Source organism: Pagrus pagrus (genome assembly GCF_965226575.1).
Source record: "Pagrus pagrus genome assembly, chromosome: 3".
Taxonomy (NCBI): Eukaryota; Metazoa; Chordata; class Actinopteri; order Spariformes; family Sparidae; genus Pagrus; species Pagrus pagrus.
Window position 1 is genome coordinate 21,813,352 of NC_140187.1, and position 24,904 is coordinate 21,838,255.

At 44.4% G+C, this 24,904-nt stretch overlaps 1 protein-coding gene across 3 annotated transcripts in view; it reads left to right on the forward strand.

The window, feature by feature from the left end:
• The first annotated feature begins 278 nt into the window (after positions 1 to 278).
• Positions 279 to 24,904, forward strand: part of ppfia4 (PTPRF interacting protein alpha 4) — a 58,373-nt gene continuing 33,747 nt past the window's right edge. For 2 of the 3 annotated variants that reach the window (XM_084349652.1, XM_084349653.1), the window contains exons 1-2: positions 280 to 776; positions 967 to 1,264. In XM_084349652.1, the coding sequence (XP_084205778.1) occupies positions 1,007 to 1,264 (258 nt within the window). In that variant the 5' untranslated portion in view covers positions 280 to 776; positions 967 to 1,006. Of the gene's footprint in view, positions 777 to 966; positions 1,265 to 24,904 lie in introns of all 3 variants that reach the window. The other variant, XM_084349654.1, reaches the window with a different exon arrangement.

The following is a 24,904-nucleotide window of genomic DNA, read 5'->3' on the forward strand; positions in this document are numbered from 1 at the left end:
GCGCTGCGCCAGCTGCCTCTGCGCTTTGGTTAAGCTGCTGCTGCCGCCGCCGCCTGAACGCGCATCATGTCTCAGGAGCTGTCAGATCATGAACGTGCTCAGCGGTGCTGATGTGAAAAGTTAATTACATTTTACCAGTCAAGGGTCAAGCGTGTGCTAACAGTGGGAACATGATACTGGTGTAATGTAGAGAGATTATGCAGCGACGTTAATGAGCGTCCAGCTAATTCCGCTCCTCTCTTCTGTGCCACATGCGCATGTGGTGCAAAACGCTTATAGGCTGAACGCGGGGAGTTGCTCCCTTATTTCCAGAGCTGTAGCATGGTAGTGACAACTGCAGATTCCCGTGTGTGTGTGTGTGTGAATGTGTGTGTGTGAGACTGAGCGGCTGGCTGTGTGTGTGGGAGGAGGAGTGAGCGTCGGTTCGGTGGCGGTGTGGAGAGATGGAAGCGGAGAAGGCGGATGCAGATAAGACTCGCTCTCACTGTCCCCGAGACTAAGGACGCAGATAAAGCGGATATTTCCCTGCTTTTTTTTAATTTATTTTTTTATTTCCCTGCCAGTGTGCTATGATCTCCGTCGTGCTCGCGGGCACCACCCCTCCGATCCAAACGCGCCCGTCTATCTCTGAGCTGTCAATCATCTCACGCCGGGATTTCTACATGTGAGTGCACGGCGCGCCGGGCAGGGCGGATCTGCTCACGGGGTGAACAAAACGCCGGTTAATATGGATGAAAGGTCAACGATCTTCTCAGCATTTCACTCACTCTGATTAGGTAAGGCGATGTGAACCTTGAGGGTGCACGTTTGATGCACGAGGGATTCATTGCAATGGGAATAAGGCGCGTATCTGCGATTGTATAGGCTGCGTTAATAGGCCCTCTTATCAGTTATTGTAAGTCTGTTTATCAGGCTGGTAACCCACATATCCCCTCCACCCCCCCACCCCCCTCTGAATCCCGACAGCGACACTGTCCTATAGCCAGACCACAGAGCAGCAGGAAGGATGATGTGCGAGGTGATGCCGACCATCAGCGAGGGAGACTCGGCCGGTCCTCCCAGAGGCACCGGCAGCGTCCCAAACGGCTCGGACCAGGAGGCCAACTTCGAGCAGCTGATGGTCAACATGCTGGACGAGAGGGACAAGCTGCTGGAGTCCCTCAGGGAGACGCAGGAGACCCTCATCCAGTCTCAGACTAAGCTGCAGGGGGCGCTGCACGAGAGGGACGTGCTCCAGCGGCAGATCAACGCCGCGCTGCCTCAGGTGAGGAGCAGAGGGAGGAGAGGGGGAGGAGGAGGGAGGAGGGTCGGGCTGTGGTGTGGGGTGAGGTGGAGAAGGATTTTGTCCAAGGAAGCAGCAACCACCATGTATATAGTTTGTGGTATATAAGGTACTATATGGTATTTAATGGTCTAGACTTTTTCAAGGAGATGGTTGCTCATGATGACCAGGCTGGTTTTTTGGGCCCCAGAACTCCATGGCCCCTGAAGCTCCAGGCTCACTGTGTATCATCTGGTCTGTGCAAATGTCATCGAAAATTTGATAAAGAGCGTGCGCCAAATGGCATTTTAAGAGCATTAGGATGGACCCAGCTTGTCTTGAAAGGCTCCCGATGGCAAAATCATCATTTTGTTTTTGTTCTGGTGTTTCTTCTTCGTCATCTCATCTCGGACTAGACGCTACCATTACACACTATTGGCTCTTTTGAGGTACAAAGACAAGACAAGACGTGCAGAGGCTAGCTGGCTAGCATGCCAACTACAGTAGACATGACGTCAACACTTCATTCTGTTGAATATTTTAGTTCATTTTTAAATGTCTTACACTAAAATTCTGACCTATAGCTCCTTTAATGAGGCCATGGTGGCACTGAGGCAGACCGATTTGGAGCGAATTTAATGACATCATACCATAAGTGCAGGAGAGTTGAACCGAATCTAAAGAGCCTCACCTGAAAAAGTTGAACACGATTGTTAGATTTATGAGTTGGAGATCGGAGCGTTGTGTTTGGAGCTTGGATTTTCCTGCGTGTACACACCTGTGCTGGGGAACCCCTCTAACACTCCCGCACGTCCCGGGATATCACCATGAGAATAACTGTGGAGATGATGGGGATGTTCGTGCACATACCACTTCAAAAGCTCATAAGTGGCGGCAAGCCAAAAAGGAGGATCTGAATGTCTCGTAGGTAGTATGTTGAAAGGTTGACAGGTGGTGGATGGAGGGTTTTTACTCGCAAGGAGAACTCTCAAGGTGTGGGCCAGATGTTGAGTGGGTAGGGCCTGAAACAGCCTCACCTCTGTATGCCTGTCAGTGGTAATGTGAGCGAAAGGAGCTGATGGTATACTGGTGGGAAATCTTCGAGGTTTGTAGCCTCTGTGTGTGTGTGTGTGTGTGTGTGTTAAAGTGTGAGAGAAAGAGAGCTGAATAAGGGCTGTTGCAGCCACCGAGCATGACGACAACGGAGCCTCAGCGCAGAAAGCTGTACTACCCTCTGACCCTCTGGTCTAAATGCGTGGCATGATGTCACAGAATGGTGTGTGTGTGTGTGTGTGTGTGTGTGTGTGTGTGTGTGTGAGGCTGAATGTGCGAGGGAGAGAACCATGCTGACGATGACAGCCTCACTGCAGCCTCTTGTGAAAGAAACATGGCCGCTTGCTAGTGTACATGGCCCTGGGCTGCTTGCTTCCACACATGCATACATGTCTTGCTGTGTGTGTGTCTGTTTGTGTGTGTGTGTGTGTGTGTGTGTGTGTGTGTCATAGAGAGAGAAGAGAGTGGGAAGAGGCTGTCATGCTTGTTTTCTAATCCTGCTTGGTTCAGCGTAATGTTTTATTCTAGCAATAATACAAGTATTAGTTATACAGTCATAGACCTCGGGGACATTATGCAGACATTATGACTGGCGTGCACATGCATAAGCTGTCTCCTGCTCTCTCTCTCTCTCTCTCTCTCTCTCTCTCTCTGTCTCGAAACACTACACACACTCATGCACGCGCACATGGCAAACACAGCGGTGGTCATCTTCACCACACCAGCCACAGAGAGCGCGGAGATGATGATGATGCAACAGAGAGTACGGTTACTGAAGCAATACTGAGAAATGAGAAAATCTCCAGTTGGGATTGATTTCTGCTCAGTTTTTCTTTGCTCAGCTGAAGGATGAGGATCGTCTGGCCCTGATGCGTCAGTGGAAATCGCATCTCATAATGATGAGGGGGAAGTGTGGAAAAAATAACATACTGTAGTATCTGATATCTCAAGTTTGGGTGTGATGAATACATTAGAGCGGTGTTGGCGGTGCTGCTGCTGACCCCACCATCCTATACGTGTCAGTGGTAATTAGGCGGAGTGTGGTGTGTTTATGCCCTCGACTACACTACAACATCACAGCGCCCTGTTTGCTCTCAGCCCTCGGGTCGGCACTGTCTACATGTGTGTTGTAGGGGATGTGTATTTTTCTCTGCGCGTGTGTGTTCAGTTCACTCTGCTCCTGAGGTGTGGACTGATGTATGAGTGTTGGCACAGCAGGACGGCCTTTTTTGCCCAAATGCAGCCACTCCTCCTCCTCTCTCTCCGTCTGTCTAACGTTTGTCATCTTCACCTACAAGGCGTGTGCGTGTGCATCTCTGTATTTTGTCTTCCGTAGGATTCCTGACTCCATGGGACTGGTCTGACCCAGAACTGTCAGATCTATGTCTCTCCAGCACATGTACACGCTCAAACACACACACACAAAACACAAACCGTGTGAGATTGAAAATGCAATGCTCTTTAATGTCGTCATTGTTAAAAATACATAAACCCACATCACCTTGGCATCATTGTTCGAGTTTTTAGTTTGCCTCAGCAGCGTCATAAAAGTGGGACAACGTTGCCATTTTACCACACGCGCACACACATTAAGGGACTAGGATGGATATGTTCATTAGCCACAGAGAATAGAGTTTCAGATTAACATGTCAGCCCATTACAGTGCAAAATGCCTTTAATACAGCCCTCAGAGATGGGTTGGCCCATAGACAAATTAGGTTTTAAACACACAAGAGAGCCACGCACACATGCTTACACTCGCACGCACGCTTATACACACACACACGCACACTTAATGCCTGTTCCTCTGCCGTATGAGAAAAACTGTTCTGACACTGTCAAATATAATGTGTTGCGAGGCAGCGAGTGTGTGTGCATATGTGTGTGTGACGCATAGAGAGAGAGATAGAGGAGACAGTGTGGGAACAGTGTGTGTCAAACAAAGCAGGTCACCATTCCTCTTCCATCAATAATCCCTGTGTAATATATTTCTGTATTATCACTATATTGTATTATTAAGTTTCCCACTATGACTTGGGAAGGTACCATTGTAGATGGGTTACTGCAGTCATAAAGCATTGTGCCTGTTGGGGGACTCGCAAAAGAGATTATTGAAAAATGGAGACAAAATTAAAGGTCTACTGTGTAGGATTTAGGGGTATTTATTGGCAGAAATGAAATATGATATTCATGTTGTGTTTTCATTCATGTCTAATCAGCTAAAACTAAGAATTGTTGGGTTTTTGCAGTTCAGTTGGTTTCTCACCATTAGATGCCACTAAATCCTACACACTGGACCTTTATAGAAATAGTTCTACATTTTGGGAAATAAGTTTACGTGTTTTCTTGCAGAGAGAAAGACGAGAAGATTGATACCAATCTCAGTGTGTTAAGAACCAAGCTGGAGCAAGGTGTCAGGCAGTTATCTTAGCTTGGCATAGAGATGATGAGAAATAACTAGCCTGGCTCTGTGTGGGATTTTTTGAGGGAGTTATATGAAACTATTGATTACTGTTTGTTTCACTAACTATTTTTGACGAACAGTTTAGTCTGCCAAACAAAACTACCCAGAGAGCCACAAGTTGTCATGTTTGCATGTCTGTCGGGATACAGATTTAACAGACGAGATAGAACGTGTTAATTGCTGAGCTTAAGAAACGCTGATGTAATTCTGAAGTGTGGCCAGAGGCACTTCCAGTCTTAATGCTAAGCTACGCTAACTGTGTCCCAACACTCGCTCCATACCTAAATCACCGACATGCAATAGGTTTCAATTTTCTTATCTAACTCTTAGCATCCAAAAAGAGAAAAAACCTGCCTCCTCAAATGTCAAACTATTCCTTAAAACGAAATCATGTATATTTAACTATATTTAAGGTAAAACACTAACATAATGTTGCTTTAAGCCCACCAATTTCACTCATTAAGATGACATTACTGGAAGGAGCACTACTCAACCTCCAAAAACAATAGTTTATATCTATATTGGCTTTCCAAAGTGTGTTACAAACTGAGAATGTAGGGTTTTAAAGATATGAACTCATGTTCCCCATTGAGGAAGGATCACACTGGTTTGTTGCATATTTTACAATCCAGCATCTTGAGAAGTTGATCTATACGAGGGACTAAAAAGAGAGATATCGCTTCATTTGCTCCTTTGATGTAATGCTTAAACTATAATCTTTGTTTTTATGAACGAGGAGGCACAAAGCTGTAAGTTCACCAGCAGATTCCACCACTCCTATCACAAACCTCCACTCCAAACAACAAATATTTGTTATTTAAATTTCTCCATGAGTCAAACACGTATCTAAAGCCTCCAATCCTCCGTTTTTCAAAGAGTGTGTGTACCTTCATGATGAGTTTCATGGTGTGTTTGATGGTGTGTGTGTGTGTGAGAGAGAGAGAGAGTGTGTGTGTTGTGATGTTTGGACACCTGTTCCAGTCAGACACAACACTGGCTATTTTTGCCAGCGTACAAATACATGCAGAGAAAGAGACACACACACACACACACACACACACACACACACACACACACACACACACACACACTATACACACACCTCACTGCCCTTCCCAAACAACAACTGTCCTGTTCTGAATTGTAACCCCTCTGTCCACACCAAAACACATGTACCCACAGACACACACACCCAACCTTTTGTATGTTTACTCGACCTCACAGGTGTCACCGACCTGTCCTTTGACTTCTCTTTGTTTTACCCTTGTACAGACACATAAACACAAATTCACACACACGTACCCTGTTCGAGCACATTCACTGAGTGTCTATGAAGAAGCATGTGAACCAAACGCCTCGATGTTTCTGTGTATGAGGCGCTCTCTCTGCCCTTCTTCCTCTTCCAGGTTGGTGCATCTTCTCCAAAATCTAGATGTGACACAACATTTTTCCCACTATTTGATTTCTTGCCTTTTCCCCCCAGTTTTTTGTTCTTCATTCCTCCTTCAATCTTGTTTCTGACCTCTTTCTCTCTCTCCATCTCCCCTTCTTTCTCTCACACTCGCTCTGTTTATCCAAGTCATCTATAACCCAGTAGTCCATTATCTGGTCCCTTAGACAGATCTCCCCCCTACTACTCCCGCAGCTGACCTTAGCCCACAGCACAGCACAGTCTATACGGGAGGGAAGGTGACACAAATTGCTCACCGTTTAAAGCTCTGCAAAGCACCCTGTTACTGTATGACAACATAACACTAAGGCACAGTTTATTTTCATCATTTGGTCTGGATGGAGATGGTTGAGTTAAACATAAAAAGACAGATGTGACAGTTTTAGACCGTATGTTACTGAGGCAAAGCTCTCGTACGTTCTTGTGTTTAGGCACCCTTATGGAGCAACTTAGCAGCAGCTGAAAATCTTGTTTTGTTGACTCGCCGTGGTTTAACTTCTCAGCTTGCTGCAGTGATATATAAGTGTACCCCGGGGTGTGTCAGTGCATTGTGAGTCGTGACATCCCTATTATGATTCCTGCTATGCAGAGTACAGTGTGTTTACTTTAGCCGTTCTCAACCAGCAGGACATGACACACTGGTGGGCCTCAGACCCCTAACTGGTGGCCCACGGAGGAGACAAATGGTTGTTCTCTGTTATGTTTTTTTTCTGGATATGTTTTGACAATAAGGAGTGGGCTTTAAGATACAAAGGGTTGAGAACAGAGCGATTTAGTTCATGAAAAGATCAGCCTGAAAGATTTGTAAGTACCCATGTGTCACTGTGTGCCTGATAAGGACAAAGAAACTGATCATAGAATTTACCCAGCGCAGTATTGCAGTCAATAAAAATTGCACCTTTTATAAAAATGCTTAAAAGAGCCATTATTAATATATGTTTTAGTTTAAAACATAAAAACTAACATTATTAAAGAAAGTAAAGAAACAACAGTCTTGAAATTACATCAAAGTTGTCTATGTATTGTGTTATATTTACTGGTTAGCATGCTAACCTTAAGCTTAATTGCGTTGTTAACTCATTGTAAAACACACTTCATTCAAACTTGACTTAAACTAAATTAAACTCCCCCAAACATTCTTGGTTTGTCTGAGAAATATCCCAGCTCTACACACCATTTTCACCCACTGCTTAATGACTGACTCTCTTTCACACCTTTGCGACTGCATACCTCTCCTGTCCCCACCTGCTGAGATTTCTCTTCGTGGAATCTTATCCCCGATCAGAGCCGCTGTAAATCACCTCTGTACTTTATCCCCTGTCTTCAAATTGATCTCCTTAGCTTCTTAGAGATCAATGTAACTAAAACACAGGAACTTGTCTTTCATGAAAAGGACCCTGTGCAGCCCATTATAATTAAGGGACAAATTGTAGAGGTAGTAAACAAGTTCAAATACTTAGGTACATATATTGATTGCAACCTAAATTTCAGTGAAAACACTGACTATATTTTTAAAACCTGTAATCAGCGTCTCCACCTACTACGCAAGCTCAACTCCTTTAGAGTGAGCAAGCATATTATGGAAACAGTTTATACGAACCTGATAGAGGGCATCTTAACTTTTAACATGGCAATGTGGTACGGTGATTTAAACATAAAAGGAAGAAGCAAGCTGCAGAGAATAGTAAACCTAGCCTCAAAAATTATAGGGAAGAGACAGAAACAATTAAGTTGTATGTATGAGGAAGTGCTTAGGAAAAAAGCTGTCAAAATAGCAAACGATCCCTCTCATCCACTCAATAGGGAGTTTGAACTTCTTCCCTCTGGTAGACGATACAAAGTACCAAGGGCAAATCGTAATATTTTAAAAAATTCCTTCATCCCTAATGCCATTGGGGCACCATGTCCCGTTGATGCGTTTCTAATGTAACTGCCACTGTTGTCCTGCTTTTTGCCCTGAAGATGTTTGTGTGTAAGTGTTGTTGTTGTTGTCGTCCTGCTTGTTGTTTTTTGTATGAGACCAAAGACAAATTTCCACATTGTGGACAATAAATGAAACTAACTAACTAACTAACTCCGTTGGTCTTGGAGGCTATGTTCACTCCCAGTTTGGTGTGAAGCAGTGTTCATTCTCAAACTGGGACCCCCTCTCTGATCTGAGGTCTTAGTTCAGGCAAACTTAAGGGCCACTGGCTCCATGGCTAACTGAGCTGTGCGCTAATTAGCTACAGCCAAGGATTGCTAATTAGAACAGCAGTTGTCGGTTGCTCTGGTGATAGCCTGCCCTCTACGTTTTTGGATCTACCTTCGACTTCTGGCAATATATTAAAATGACACCTTTAATACCCCCCTACCTATTATATGGTAATAGTTGGGTCGGCCAGGAGAGAGCAGGGTATTTCACACTACTTGAACCAAGGCCAACAGGAGGGAGCCTTGCGGGGTTGGTACTCGGCCATCTTCGTTACTGTACTAGAGGTGTGTTTTGCTTACAGGTACAGTGTGAGAGGGAGTGCATGTCACAGCTAATAGACCTTACACTGCAGAGGAAGGAAGAACAGCTCCAAGGTCCCTCCTGCACTGTTTCGAGGTGGCCTGAGCTTATCATGACACACACACATTCAGTAAGGCACAAACACTCTTACTCACAACTACACCCATCCACAAACAAACAGAAATACACACACACACCGCCTGTGTTTTCCCTAAATGTCAGCATGCGCCGTCTACGCGTGTGTTTCTATGTGTGCGAGCGAGCGTGCCCGGGGCTAGTGTTGCTTATGCATGGATGGCTGAGGCAGCTTTGTGCACCATGATAGGAGAATATTGAGGAGGGTGGGCGAAGTCAGTTGAAAAATTACCACATCCCATTGGTCTGCTGTTGAAGTCCAAATCTTGTGCTCCGTGTTACGTAAGAACCAAATAGTGGAATTTAGGTTGATGTGGTGGAAAGTGGAGCATGAAGTGAGCAGCTGAATGTCACCAAGAAAGCCTGTAAGAAAAGAGAGAGGGAGGGAGAGAGCGAGGACAACGTTCTTCTTTACAGAGAAGGATCTCCTGTCCACATTCTTACCCTCACCTTACCTACGCCAAACCATTGCTTATCCCCAACCATCTCCAATCTGTGTGGAAGTTTTGGGTCATTCTGAGCCTTTAGTAACGAGTCACAGGGTTTATAGCCTACCTAAAATTTAACTTTTTTTAATAGCTGTAGCCATAATTTCTTTTGGTTATGATAACATTGTACTCACCAAGTTAATTGCTGAGATGACGACCAGGACAGGTTGTAAACAAGCTGCAAGTTTTTATCTTAACCAATTTATGAGCTGCAACCAGCAGTTCTGTAGGTCGGTCTGTGAGTTGGGCGGTCCATGAAAATTTCCCCACCCTTTTGCGAACACAGTTTTCAACCTAGGAGGAAATTTTACATGGTCAACGTGTGTGTGTGTGTGTGTGTGTGTGTGTGTGTGTGTGTGTGTAGAGGTGTGTGGTTGCGTTTTTGCCAGTTGGCTAAAAGGGGATGTGGCAATGCGACTATCACGAAACGGTGCTTAACTACCAAATGGATTCATGTAATATGACAGAACTTAGCAGAAAGACTCACACACACACCATGTCGTCACGTACCCTTTCACAACTCATGAACCATTTTTCATACACTCTTTCAGGAGGCATTGAGCTCAAGAAAGTTCCTTTTTCATTGCTGTATTTCATTCTGTTGGCCCATCACTTCATTGGTCCACAAAAATCTACCATTCATTGGTCAATAAAGCTGTTCCTATAGCAACCACAACTTTCTATCTATGAGGCTGAATTTGCCACGTAGTTCAGGTCTTTGTGCGGTTGTGTGGATGTGAGTGCCTGAACTTGTTGATGCCTGTGTGACCTGGTCACAGCTGTTCCAAATTCACGCTTGTTTGCAGCTAAAACTTTCAGCCAGCACATCTGAAACGCTGCTTCGTGTCCCTCCTTTGTTTTTCAGTCTAGCGATCGCTTTGACAAAGCGTTTTGTTAACAATTGAAATGAAGGCCTAAATGTTCTGTTTTCATAGACCAGTCAGAGATCATCTGCCCATAACCGTGGTTTAATCCATGATTTTGCAAGAGAGGAAGAGACGAACCCAAATAACCCCAGAAGAATAAGGGAGAGGTGAGTCTAATTAACAACATCTAGCTCCCAGCAGCTGACTGACATCACACCTCTCTCTCTATCTGTGTCTCTCCCTCATCCTCTCCTCCCCTCCTGCTGCATCGTGACAGCTTTACATCATCTGCCATTCTAATTTCCCTTTCTCCTCAGCAGTTCACTGCACAATGCTCCCTCTTCCTCATCTAGTATGTCCTCCGGTCTGGATTCAAGCACAACTGAGCTCTGAGTGGGTCAGACTGGCCCCTGGTTGGAGCCTGTGCAGAGTTTTCGGGCCTCTGAGCACTAATAGATTATTAATGTCCAAAGCTTGCTCCCCGCGCTGCCATGCCACACCACGGCTTCAGCGCTCCATCTCTCAGTAGCATCCATCCCTCGCTCCCTCCATCCCTCTGCCAGTACCATCTGGCTCTCAGCACCAGGCACATTTAGCTCAGCCGGGCGCCAATTTGTCCCCCTGGCTGCCTGGGAGAGCGAAGGAGAGCGGGGGAAGGAAGAGGAGGAGTGGGAAAGAGAGACAGATACAGAGTAAGATTTAGCAAAGAGAGTATGTCAGGGAAAAAAAACGCCGAATCAAGCGTACCTGACGGTCCCCAGCAGCGAGGGACATGCTCTGGTAATGGGGAGAACCAACAGTCAATGTGTATGTGTGTGTGAGCTCCCTCTGCCTGGTAATAAGAGCAGAGTGATTGGAGTTGCAGGACCACCAGAGGGGAAGGCAAGAGTAATGACGGAGGGAGGCAGGGAAGGACAGAATGAGAAAGAGGAGGGGGAGGAGGAGGAGCAGGGGGATGTGAGATGAAGTTTTCCAGCCAGCAGGTAAGCCCACACAGCGGCCCTGCCATGTCTAACAACTACACTATTGGAACTCTGTCTGTTCGCTTTCCCTCCTGCAACTGCCTCAGAATAGACGATGGGGGGTGGGGAGGAGTGCGTGTGTTTAAGTATGGGGGGTGTCACAGTGCCCAAGATGAAGGTCCAGGGTATGCACTCTAAACTTGTAATCACCCACACGTGCGAAAAAAAGGAAGAAAAAACAAGGCAGTACATGCACACAGCCCCTTAATCAAAAACACAGTCACGCACACGTACAGTAATAGGGGCGACATCTCCTAGACCCCGGCTTTTTCCAGCTAGAGACTTAAGCGGCAGCAGCAGAGGCGGCCGCATCAGAAGCTAAGTCCCCGGCTGGACCCTTAAAGGGATTTAAAGAACTTCAAAATGCTTCATCTGCTCCATGAAATACAGCTTGTCAGTGTCTCACAACATAGCACTTACCCCCCCTCCCGCCCCCCTGCTGCTGACTGTCAATAACACCCACGTGCACGCCCACACACACGCGCACGGAGATTTGAGGGAGCGTGGCGCTGCAAGTGAAATGAAGGATTTGGGAGAAGGACACAGCAGTAGGACAAATATTGCTGTCTGTAGTTAATGGCTACCCCGAAGCATATACAGTATTTCTCTATGTGTATATGCACAGGCTACAAAACACGTCATAACTTGCGTGTGTGCTCATCTGTATTTGTTTAATCACTCGTGTTGAACTGGTTTCACTTCAAGAATGTGCATCTGTGAATGAGATCTACCCATAAGAGAAAAATGTTAATACTATTTTTCCATATTTATAGAAAACTGGCATGCAGCAAACATGTAAGTGACATGGGGACTTTTTTTCTAGGAGCAGTGTTTTTAATTCAAATTCATCTCAGATGACTACTATCAAAGTTAGAGATTAATTTTGCCGCCGTTTCCGTGTGGTATAAAATTATTACACACCAGCTAAGTCGTAGACACAGACATCCCAGTTACACCTGGTAATAAGAAGGGATCTGTATCTGGATAAGTTGTACAGATTAAAAAAAAAAAGATCCAATCTTGCCTTTACCTGGTATTTTTTATGCGTTCTCATTATCCTCATTGAGATGGGATTTCTATCCTCCATGAGGAACTGGAGGCGGCTGAAAATCATCCCCAGAGTGTTCTGGTTGTTGAGTTTTAAATTATTTGTCCCTTGTAAATTTGGCATATGTAATACATGAAGTTATTCCTTTCTTCTTATAAAAATATTGTGTCAGGTTGTCCCGGTTTGCTGTCGAACTGGTGTGTAGACTAGATAAAATATATGCTTTGTTAACAGCAGATCGGCTGCACAGCACACAGTTATTTCATACTGTATATCATTCATTTTCAACCCGCATCGCTCGCATTTTTCACGCATTTCTGTTAAGTAACACAACTTTTGGCACTGTCATGGCCCAGATTAGACATTTAATCTGTAACTAATGCCATGTTTGTTCTGGCTCTCTTGCTTACTCTCTCTCTGAATTTGAACAACAGTGTTTTATTTGGCTAAAAACAAATATTTTCAATTCATGGGACATAGCAACATGTAGAGCGACATGGCAAGTCATCAGAGTTGATGTGGGGTGGCTTACGTGTTCAGCAAAAAGTTGCTCACTTACAAAACTAGCAGATTTGGAGCAACATTTGCATTACTTTAGAAACATGTTTTTGTCCACCTAACTTATTTAAATCCATCATACCTTTCTCTCCAGTCTCTGCGAACTCTTGACAGAAATATCCGTCTCTTTAGCTGCTAAATGCTCCACTAGGCCCATGTTTACCGACTGGTCGCTAACTTTGTCTGCTGTTTGGTGCTGGGCAGGTGGTGTCGGCTACAGTGAGTTTTTCTCAGAGGTTTTTGTTCTAAAAAGGTGCTGTCAGATGAGGCTTAAACCAAGATTGAAGAGAAGAGTGGGACCAAGTTGTGGGTTGTAAAACCAAAACAGCGAGCTAAAAAATGCTAAAATGCTCTGCAAAGCTGAAGAGTACTGCAGCCTCATGATAATAATTTGTGGGTCTGTCATAATAATGAGAAACACCTTTTATATCACACTTACATAAAAAAAATATTGACGAGTGCAGCTTTAATCCTCTTTTCTAAAATTGGAAGTGAATACAGGGGTCAACATATTGAAGTGCTGGGTGAAGTGCTTTGAACGAGGACACACAAATGCACAAGTCCCAAGTTCATGCTTTGGTAAAATGTTCATGCATTTGACAGAAGGACCGAGGCTGCAAAAAAAGAATTTCAGTCCCTCGTACAGTCCTCAATTAGTTACCCCAGGTTAGCAGATGCTGCTGGTGTTGATTTCTCGCGTAAGAAAATGGCTCAAGTGATGAATTGCCCACACCGAGTCAGCACTTCCCCGGTATTGTAAGTGTCCAACCGGGCTGATACATCACACACACGCACAGCCACACAGGCACACGTGCACAATTCTCACACAGAACACTCAGACATGGACGTTTCTCACACAGAGAGAAATGTATGTGCTGATGAGGTGAATGAGATGTTAGCCAGCTCAGAGCACGATCATGGCCGATCAGACAGGAAAGTATGCACTGTGTTACGAGGACAGGCTTTGATAAATACACGAGGACCCACTGTACACTGCTGAACAGACGCTACCTGAGGCGGATTTAAACAGCGCGAGTTCACTAAGTACATACTGGAGAAACTAATAAGATATTTTTGGTGCATCCACAGAAAGCTCTCAGATCGTCTTGTTTCTGTATTAAATCAAGACCCGTTTATTCAGCACCACCTACAACATGCCTCAGTTCTCAGCTGCAGTCTGTTATTCATTTACTTCCAGCTCCATTCACAGACACGTGGGTTGGTGCAGACACTCAAACGTGCGCACACAGTTTTATGCACACAGACACACACACACACACCTACACACACACACACACACACACACACGCACACAAGCGCGGCCTCTCTTTTACTTTGAATGTGTGATGTTATTCTGCCGCTTCTTGTCTGTCATCTTAGGTGTAATTAGTTTTTGTGACTCCTTGTTTTCCGCGAGAACCTGTTGTTTTAAGTCGCTCTGTGCATACACTCGAGTCGAGTTGTAGATTCAATATCCATATTAAGATTACCGACACACCGATCTGCTCTCTCTGTTCAAAGTCTCGCTCCCCTCTCCTTTTTTTTCCCTCTCCCTCAGTCTCACCGACTCTGTATCTCCCGCGCTCCCTCACTCTCCGTCTTATCAGTGCTGATGGCTTTAAGCGTGTGTGCTGAGAGGTCTATTAGTTAGCTATCGTTCTGTCAGATAATGCTTCATATCTCTCCGCCAGTTCACTGTACTTACAGCTTTGCTCTGGCTGCATGAGGTGTGAGCACAGCTGCTGGGATATCAGATTTGGGCAAAAACTTTGACGTTCTTTAAAAAAAAATTCTCTTGTTTGGATTCAGCTTGTGATTCATTTTGGTCTCTTGCTGTTAGCTGGATGAATCTCGAAATGCTGTTTTATTAAGGGGCTTTATTAACATACCACATGAAGTGGAAGTAGATGTGTGTATATGTCCTTTAGCAATTGCGTATGTGCATCGAATTGACTCGTATCAGCTCATTAAACGAGGAGGTCTGGTGAGTCTTAACATCTCCATAGTAGCCGGAAAGCATTTTATTGTGTATAAATGAGGGTGTGCTCATACATGTATGTGTGTGTACTGTATGCATGCGCATCAACTGCTTCATGGTACCAAGGAAACGTTTGTTTTGTAATCGCGTTGTAAAGTCCATGTAGTACATCTAATTACAACGCTAATAGCCTGCACTGCTCCCACATATTGTAATTATATGAATAACTGACACACACACACACACACTCACTGTCATCTCGGTGGCCAGCTCTGTCTGTCGATGATGAAGGTCAGTAAGCATCGTGGTGCCCCATTAGAATAATGGGGGCTGTGACGTGGCCTGCCCCAGCGCAAGAAGAACATCATTCACACTTAGCTGCTTTCCTCTCTGTCTCCCTCTGATGCCGTATGCCCTGCACCATCTCTTCTTGCCCTCAATTCCACACTCCAATAGCCCTTTCATTTACTCATGCCAGCTCTCTCTCTCACACACACACACACACACACACACAGACACACACAGTTAGACTTAAAACACACAAACACAGCCTGTCAGTCACATCAGATGCCTCTTTGATGTTTTTGAAGACCTTGAATTTGGATTAAAACTCAAGCAAGGCACTCATTGTAAATACTTTATCAGAAGAGAATACGAACAAAGAATGGAAGTGCACTGAGAAATGCTTGTGACTATTAAAGTGGAAATGGCCTGTGGTAAATGCGATTGGAAATGGCCTAGATCTGGATAATGAGGCACCTGTAGTCAGCAGCACTTTGTTTGACTGAAGACTGATGGTAGATCTGTCTATTAGCACTTTGAGTCTGCCAGGACACCTCCAATAAAAGTTCTTTTTAATCCCTAGATGCCTTTTAACACTCTAGCGTACACCACAGTGCTCAAATACATTTCCTTCTAGAAAGCATGACCGCCCTTTAAATCAGCTTCATAATTTCAGTACAGCTAGCGGTAGAAGTAAATTTAGCATTCTTCTACCACTTCTACTGAAAAATATTGTTTTTCAAGTAGGAAATATAGTTCATGGATCTCTAGTGCATATTTTTATGCAAACTGGGAACCAATTGTGCATTTCCTTCCACGTTCTGTTGGGCAAATTCAGATCACGCACAACGCTTTGCACTTAAAGTCAAACTTTACTGTACAATTTGAAACGTGATGTGTGTGGTGGATTTTTTTTTTCTATCCAAACCTGTTTCTCAAGCTTCCATTAAAGGCGGTGAATGAATATGAATGTGGTATCATTTTGTTGCTTGTAAAAATGGGTCTGAGCTTTTTGGAAAGCTCTCAGATCCTAATGGGACTCTCAGTCAGTGCTTAATTAAATGCAGGTGCACAGGAAGGGGCGACCACTTGAGTGTATTCATGTAAAATGTTGGACTAGTATCAATCATGGGACAAATACATGCACTGTGTGGTGTCTGCTACAGGTGTTTTCAAATATTCATGAGCCAGACCATTTTCAGCAGAGCTTTCAGGCAGGAGGGAGCTTCTCTTGAATGCTGCTCAAGACAGAAACACAGGATTCTCCTGGATAATGCCACAGTACCATCAGCCTTCAGTTCTGGCCATCAGTGTAATTTTAAAACATTTTTAACCTGAGAAGAAGAAGTTTTTGTCAGTTCGGCTTGGTCTGATGGATCTTAATACTGTAATATCCATGAGGGGTGTTTAGCGTCCAGCATTATTTTAAGCCCCATGATTGGATGTCTCAAAATAGTGGACCTCTAAAATCTTTATGCTCACAGGCGTGTAGCTTTGACATTAAATGATAATAACGTAGTTATTTTCTAACATGGCTGATCATCTTTTTGAACTTTGTGTCCATCCAAGCCTTAAAGGTGCTTCCAGGACTTTGACCTCTGGATGTTTTAAATTAATTGCGTTCCTGCAACTGCAGATAAGTTGAAACTTAACGTTTCTTTTGGGTTCAGTTCTCAATTTCATGTTTTAACAACACCTTGCTTATGGTCAGGTTAGGTTTAGGCACAACATCCACTTGGTTAGGGTCAGGAAAAGATCATGTATTGGCTTAAAAAACCTGGTTTTGTCACCACAAACATGGCTAAAAAAACACACTCGTGGCTCATTTAAAGCATCCAGTGGTTTCGCGCTTACAAATGTTCAAACGTAAAATGCTGACGTTTTATTCTGTCGACTGGGCTGAAAATAACTCCACTCTGTTAAATACTGTTCAGGTCATTCCACAAACCTTTTCCAGATCTGTTACACCTTTTCCTTTCTGAATGTAACATTGTATATAAAGGTGACCCAGTGTCACAATGCTACTCACAAACAGCACTGCATGAACTACCAGCGTAAAATAATGAATTTATGCCGTTTACTCCAGCTTTCCACATGTGACAGCTGTGAGCTCACACCTTTTAAAATTTCATCGGGGAAACATAAAAATTAGATTAGAATTTTAATTGCATCCACTGTGCACAACTGTGTGGTAACGATCGGAGGGGTGGGCGTGCACTCATCCCCTCCGCTCAAGTTGAGTGAAGGCCGCTAAAAGCCCCCACGGAAAGCCGTTTTAATTTTGACACCATTAAGCGCGTGCCCTCTCATTGCAAGCGAGAGAGGGAACGAGGGTAGACAATTGTGAATGGGAGACAGACTGAGACAGAGAGGAAGTGCCTGTAGTTGAGTTACATAAAGGTCATATGAAGCTCCTCAGCCTGCATCAGACAGTGCCATCTCTCCTCCCACCATTGCCCCCACCCCCCCTTCACTTCCGCTGCCGTCCTCCAATATTCCTCTCCATCCTGTGCCTCTCCAGTTTCAGTCGAATCCTTTTGTCATTGTGATCCGTTCATTTTTTGCCATCTCCTATCTGATCCTCTGTTTCCTCTCCTCATGTCCTGCTCTCTCAGCCAGTGCTGGCATGTCAGCATCTTGTGTCAGCAACACTCTTCTCTTCTCTTCTCTTCTCTTCTCTTTGCTATCTTGCGTGAGCGAGTAATGTGGGGGGGGGAGGTTACCCTGGAGGGAGCACACACTCACACACACACACACTCGGGCACCCACAGATCTGCGCTTTAATTGGTCCAGATTGGCTGTGGACTCTCTGCCAGGATGGTGGGTGCCTTCTATTTCATATTTCATTCCCATTCTCTCTCTGTTGAACACATATTGTCGTCTGCAGTCTGTTGTAACTCTATACTGTTTCCATGGTTGCCAAATTACAGTAATAGACCTCCCTGCTCATAAACAACTCAACATATTGAAGAGCGAGGGTAAGTGATAATAGGTGAATACAGAAAGCAGGATATCTTTTCGATTGCTTCTGTGATTGATGCAATATCGATATCATCACGTGATCAAGTATGTATTCAGTGCAGGCTCTGCGCCGTTTTGATTTATCAGTAAGGCTTCATAGTCCTGCTGTTTTAACAAGCCATCCATCTTTACAACCAGTTACAGATTAGCAGTTAATGCAGCACAACTGCACTTGCTCTTGATTGGCAAACCTCCATAAACAGCTGCTTAAATCCTTCCAGTCTGGCTGATTTAGAGCATTCGAACTGACACGCCCCGGGGAAAGCCTCCACAGCTCTGCTGCACAGCGAGAGTTTATTCTTTATTTTCATTCATGAAAAATAATCTACTAACTTGGCATTAAATACTGATGTCATCGCCTCCAATGTCAAATAAATGTCAAAGGTTATTTTTATTCCTGTCGTCTCCTTCCCTCCTTGTCACAAATGACATTTCATACCTGCGGTGCATCATCATCATCAGGTTCACACTTACGCACACAAACATAAAGACGACACACAACAACCCCGGTGGGAACAGATCCAGTTGGAGCGTGTTTAATGCTGACCCAACAGAATATACGTCCGTCCCTCCAGTGTTCCCCTCTCACCCTGAGGGCATGGCGCCAACGCATCACCCACGTACATCCACTCACAACATATATATATATATATATATATGTATCCTGCAGTCCTTCTGCTAGTGCATTTACGCACTCAACATCTCTGCTTGGCAGTGTGTCGGACTCCATACATGCTTTGTGTGTGTGTGTTCACGTGCAGACTCAGGGTTTTCTCTCTCCTCCTCACCTCTCCAAGCCCTGCAAATTCAGTCTCCATGGAAACGGGGGGAGGGAGAAGGAGGGGATGATGTTGACTTCCTGACACCTTCTGTCCCGTGGGACACCAACTGTCAGCAACTCCGTATGTTCATGTGTCTGCGCCCATGTGTGCGTGCTCATGCATATTTTCTCACAAGTGATTAATATGATGTATAAATACAACCTGCACAAGCAATAAAGTCTCAGGGTGCACGTCACTATCTTGCATCTTAGTTACAAGTTATCTCTATTTGACACTTTGGTGGGTATTTGTTTCTCTGTGTGTGTGTGTGTGTGTGTGTGTGTGTGTTCGTTGGCTTGTGCAGCTTCAACCTTCATGGCTGCCTCCAATCGACTGCCAAAGCTGAGCGCTCAGTGTGTTAGTGGGTCTGGCTGAGGGACTGTGTGGAGGAATCCCCTGTTTATTGGGACAGGATGATGAAAGTAGTGATGGACCAGGAAAGAACAAACAGGAAGAAGCGAGTGTGAATGCCAGCCTACTGTTTGTACTGCTGTTCGTAATGTTTCAGTCTGTGTTTACCATGTCCCACCACCTATAAGGCTGGGCTGTTAAATCATAATGTAATCCTGTTAACCACCAAAGAGTAGGACAAGTCATATATAACCCAAACCGCCAGTCACTGTTAGGCGGCGTGTGAAGTCCTTTGTGTTGGTTCATTCTAGACGGAGGAGGTGGAGTTGACTCAACTATGTTTATAACCAATTTTTTAATTACATTTCTAGGCGTTAATGCAAAAAGTAGAGAAACACACCTGATTCAAATGATCAGTTCATCACTCAGCTCTGCTGAAGCCTGATAACAGGGAGGGAAACATCTAAAACGGACAGAGCAGTGAGGAACCAGGAACACGATTAAAAACACTGTTCTAACCAGCTGGAGCCATTGCAGCACCATCTTGCAGTAAAGATGACAACAAATCAAACTGATGTAAAATGTATACAGTACATTGCCGAAAATAGTTGTGGCTTCAAGCGGAAACAAAGAGTGATTTGATCCGCCGTCTGAAACATAATCATGTCATACAGTATGACTATGCATGGCCGAGAGGAGAAATAACAACGAGACAGAGCGTAAGTATTTCACACAGGGGGCATTTTAACCTTTATACGGAGAGAGTCATCAGTAGTTCACCACAACAGATACCAAGATCAATATATCTTTATTATTTAATGAAAAACCTGCACACAGTCCTGGTGCAGAAAAATTCACAAACACATACCAACACGTTTGTAAGAATTTTAATATCTGTGCATGTATCATGCATCATTTGCGATGTAAGGACAGTGGATTTTTGACATTTTAAGTTTAAAAATGACTTAATGATTGTCACAATATTGTGATTCATCTGGTCAATGATTATTTGACTAACATAGTTTAAGTTCTGCAAGTAATCATGGTACAGATTTTAGATTTCACCATTTTCTCATTTTCCCGCTGTCCAAATGAACTTCAGGGGAAAGAGGATGGGGTTCAAGTCGACAAAGCAAACAGAAATCCAACACAGAAAGTGAGGTTGGTTAACAGTAGAAATAAAGGCAACAATAAAAAAGGATAAATGTTAAGAAATGATGACGGAATGAGTGCAGGAGGAATGTGAAGAAGAACAGACGTATGAATCTTCTGTAGGAGATTAACACTGTGGGGGAAAGGAAGGGAACAGAAGTTTGAAGATGTTAGTGTTCGAGCTGTTGGATTCATTAAACAGCCGTGGGCTCTGCATCCCTACCTACCACACCCCAGCGTTGCCATGGATATTAGGCCTTGGCAACACAGCTGTGTGAGTGTGTGTTGGTTAGAGGTGTGCCAGGATGACATCATACAGTAGCTTGCTGAGAAGGTCTACTGCAGGCACATGGCATCTACAATATTTATAGCCCCCCAGAACAGATGAGCTCACTCAGTCACTCAGTGTGACTGGCTTCACTTCACACACACACAAAGACACACACCAAGAGCGAAGAAGTGGCAGAGAAGTTACTCACGCAATCCGCGCCACACCCACTCGCATAAATATTTCCTCTTGCCTTGTGGAGCGTTCGGCATACATGTTGACCGTTCAGACATCACAATACACGCAGCAGTAATCACACTACAGACCGAACGACCCTGACGCAGTTCGGGATTATTGTAAGTGTGAACATTTGAGAAAACACACACACAAAAACACACACAGTGACATAAAAAGCGCCTGAATTCTCCGTGAAAATGAGCCGCCACTGTATGACTCATAAGGAGAGGGAATGGTACTTTGTGAGGGATTAAACCGGTGGAAAAATAAGGGACCGCTACAGTAATCACACACACACTCACACCCACATAAACACAATATAGGCACAAACACACACACACACTAAATGACCCCATCCCCCCCCTCCCCCAAACATGTTCATATTACACACACAGGATTTAAATCCTCATATCCCAAAATAAACAAAATCATTTCTTGGAAGAGCAAATACTGTACATCAGTGTAACAGCAAAGTATGATTGAGAGTGACCTCTGTGTGTGTGCATGTGTGTGCATGTGTGTGTGTGTGTGTGTATGAGCAAGTGACAGAGTGAATGAGCGTGTGTGTTTGAGTTACAAGGCTGGAGAGCACCAGAAAGAAAAAAGAAAAATCACATTTCATAAATAAATCATCCACGGCCTTGTGATGGATGTGCACGCACACACACACACACACACACCCACACACACAAACACGGCTGCAATGCTTCATACAGAGGCCATAATGGTACGGACCAGATTAGAGGCGAATCATTTTTAAAGAGCTGTGTGCTGCTGCTGCTCCCTCTGTGTGTTTGTGTGTGTGTGTGTGTGTGTGTGTGTGTGTGTGTGTGTGTGTGTGTGTGTGTGTGTGTGTGTGTCTGTGTGTGTGTGTGTGTGTGTGTGTGTGTGTGTGTGTGTGTGTGTGTGTGTCTGTGCGCATGTGTGTGTGCTCCTAAGCTGGAGGCAGAGCCTTACTGTATGTATGTACCTGTTGTCCAGTGATCTATAGAATCACAACAAACATGTTTGTGTGTGTGTGTGTGTGTGTGTGTGTGTGTGTGTGTGTGCGTGCGTGCGTGCGTGTGTGGTTTATGAGCTATGAAAAGAAAAAGCAGAGTATTTTTGGGAACCTGCGTGAGAAAAAGTCTTTCGTGACACATTCTCCGTGCTCCTTTCTCTCACTTCCTTTCTTCTCCCTCTGCCTACATCACACCCTGGCACTCCCAAAGGTTATGATGTCGGATGAGCAGTTTTTCTTTTTTTAATAAGTTTCACTGGCTGGAAGAGGACTTGAGACGAGGAGGAGCCCACAGAAGAATTGATGAGTGATCGGGTGTAGGAAGCAGATAGAGGAACATGAATTTATGGATGTGAGAAAAGGAATAATGCAGTTAATTTTGCATTGAAAAGTCAGATCAGTTGCCGCTCACAACCACCTATCAAACCTAGAGAAGCATGTGTGGAGTCAAATATAATACGTTTTCACACAAGAAAGCAGCACTTTTTTAATATCAGATGAGACGTATGTGTAAAATGTTTGTGTGCAAGGTGTGATAACTAGCTGTGGACTCTTTATGTTTTATTTTTATTTATTCTATACCTCTTCTGGTGGCGGACACAGCTTTGAAGGTGAAATATGTAAGAACTGGCCACATGTCGAATTCATACTCAAACCAAATAGGGGCCAGTAAATTACTAGAATAACCGCTAACTACTAGCTCAGTTAGCTTTGCAGCTAGCGGTTCAGACAAGGATCTTGGGAAGAGTTGGTGTTAACATCCCAAGCACAGGATCTTTGGACCAGGACAGACAAGGGCTAGCTGGTTAGCATGCTAGCTTCAGTAGATATCTCTGCACCAAAATAGGCCTACACAGACAACACTGTTTTTTTTCTTCACATTCTGTTGATAATTTTAGTTACTTTTTAATGTTTTCAACTGAAATTATTGCGTATTGGACCTTAAACATTAGTAAACTATATCATTACAATATTCTCAATAATGTGCAAATACTCTGTACCACACTCTACCAGTACCAGTAGTAGTCATTTTATATTGAGCCCCACTCTCATGTTTCCGTTCATGTGTTTTCCGGTGTAAGAAGGACAGAGGCTGGAGGAGAAGGACAGGACAGCAGTGTGACGCCTCACCACAGGTACCATGAGAGGTGCCTGTCGTGCCTCTGTCATTACAGTTACAGTTATTGTAGACTTACTGTAGACACACACACACACACATACACCCACACACACTCTCTCAGTGGTGTAGAGTTACACCCTGCCACTGCAGTTTGCACTCTGTGAAGGGCAAGAGCAGCGTTCCCGACCTCCACAAACACACAACACCTTGGCTGCTCATTCCTCACGGCCCTTTTTTAGCCACATTAAGAACTGGGAAGAGAAGAGATTATTGAAAATTATGCTGCATGTACCCTTGGAGCAGTTTATTTACTCTGAATGTGACGATTAATATTAATACAGCTGTGTTTGATGCATCTCCTGCTTTCCTCCAGAACCACGATACACTTTCATCTGCAAAACAGAGCAGCTGGGACGGACTGACTGTGTGTGTTTGTGTGGTCTCTGGAGAATGTGTGTGTTGGCTTGTGTATTTTTCAGCGAATGAGTCGATGTGTTTGTGTATAGTAGGGAGGAATAATGAGCCAGACTTGACCAAAACTGTGCATCATAGATTGGTTTAGCATTGTTTTTATGTAGACTTATGTCGACTTTAGATTATTTTATTCCTGATAAACACATTAAAATGTCTTTTAAAGATGTGAGAACAACATGTTTGTACATGGATAGAAAGAGAGGAACATTTTCACGTTTCGGGAACAGACTAGTATACAACCAGTGTCTGTTGTTTGCGATGATTGTGTGCATTGTGGTAGTAAATGGCTTCCCTCTGGGCTGACCAGGAGCCTGAGGAGGACACGGTAGAGGAGAGATGGAGAAAGGTAGGCCATGCGCTCCGACTGAGTGATGAGGACAGCAGGAGAGAGAGTCAGAGCTGACACAGGTGCTTTAGACGGGGGCAGAAGGGAGGAGGTGACAGAGGAGGCTGAAAAAAAAACAAACAAGGAGAGCATCGGGAGGAGGAGGAGCAAGAGAATGAGGTGATGAGGAAGGTGGTGACCTAGAAGGACAGACAGATCTTCCCAGAGTGATTATTGTGAAGATGTGTCAGATGTGTGGATAGCATAGGGAAACGGTGTTGATAGAAATGCAGACATCATCATCGAGGTCATCGTTTCTCAACCTTCTTCAAGTCAGGTTGGTCTTCACGACCCAGCCCCACACCCCCGTGTTGTGTGTGTGTCACACACAACACAACACACTAAATCAAATCTTTTTTAAGGCAAATTATATGACTGGTACAGGCAACGCGATGTAAAAATATTCCCCCCCGAGTCTAAAATGTGTTATTTTATGTTTTTCTCCACAACCATCTGCCGATCCCTAGAAAAGAACTTGCGACCCCCTCAGGGGTCCCAACCCCCAGGTCGAGAACCAATGTTCTAGGTCGCTTCAGTACGAACAGTGTGCTCACAGCTTTGTGAGCAGCAGCAACAAACTTAAGGACATCTTTTCCCCTGGGTTCGCCCTCTCAGGCTACATGCTGGCCTCCTCATCATATTGGGTGCTGGACTCAGCCGGACAGGAGGATTAGAACATCAGAAGTGATATGATAAGTCGATTAATTCTGCAATCAATCTGGGATCATCGTTTAATTGTTTGAGCTATTTTTAGCCATGCTGGTGACATGGATTTAAGGATGAGAGTGTTGGTCCGTCAGTCGGTCGGTCCACTGAAACAATCCAGACTGAAACATCTCAGCTGTTGGATGAATTTGACCGGACATTCGTAGTCGACAGAATTGAGCCTGCAAACAACTGGTGATGAGGTTGACATTATTTGTTTTTAGGGAACTATCTCGACAACTAATGGATGGATTGTAATGAAATCTGTTCG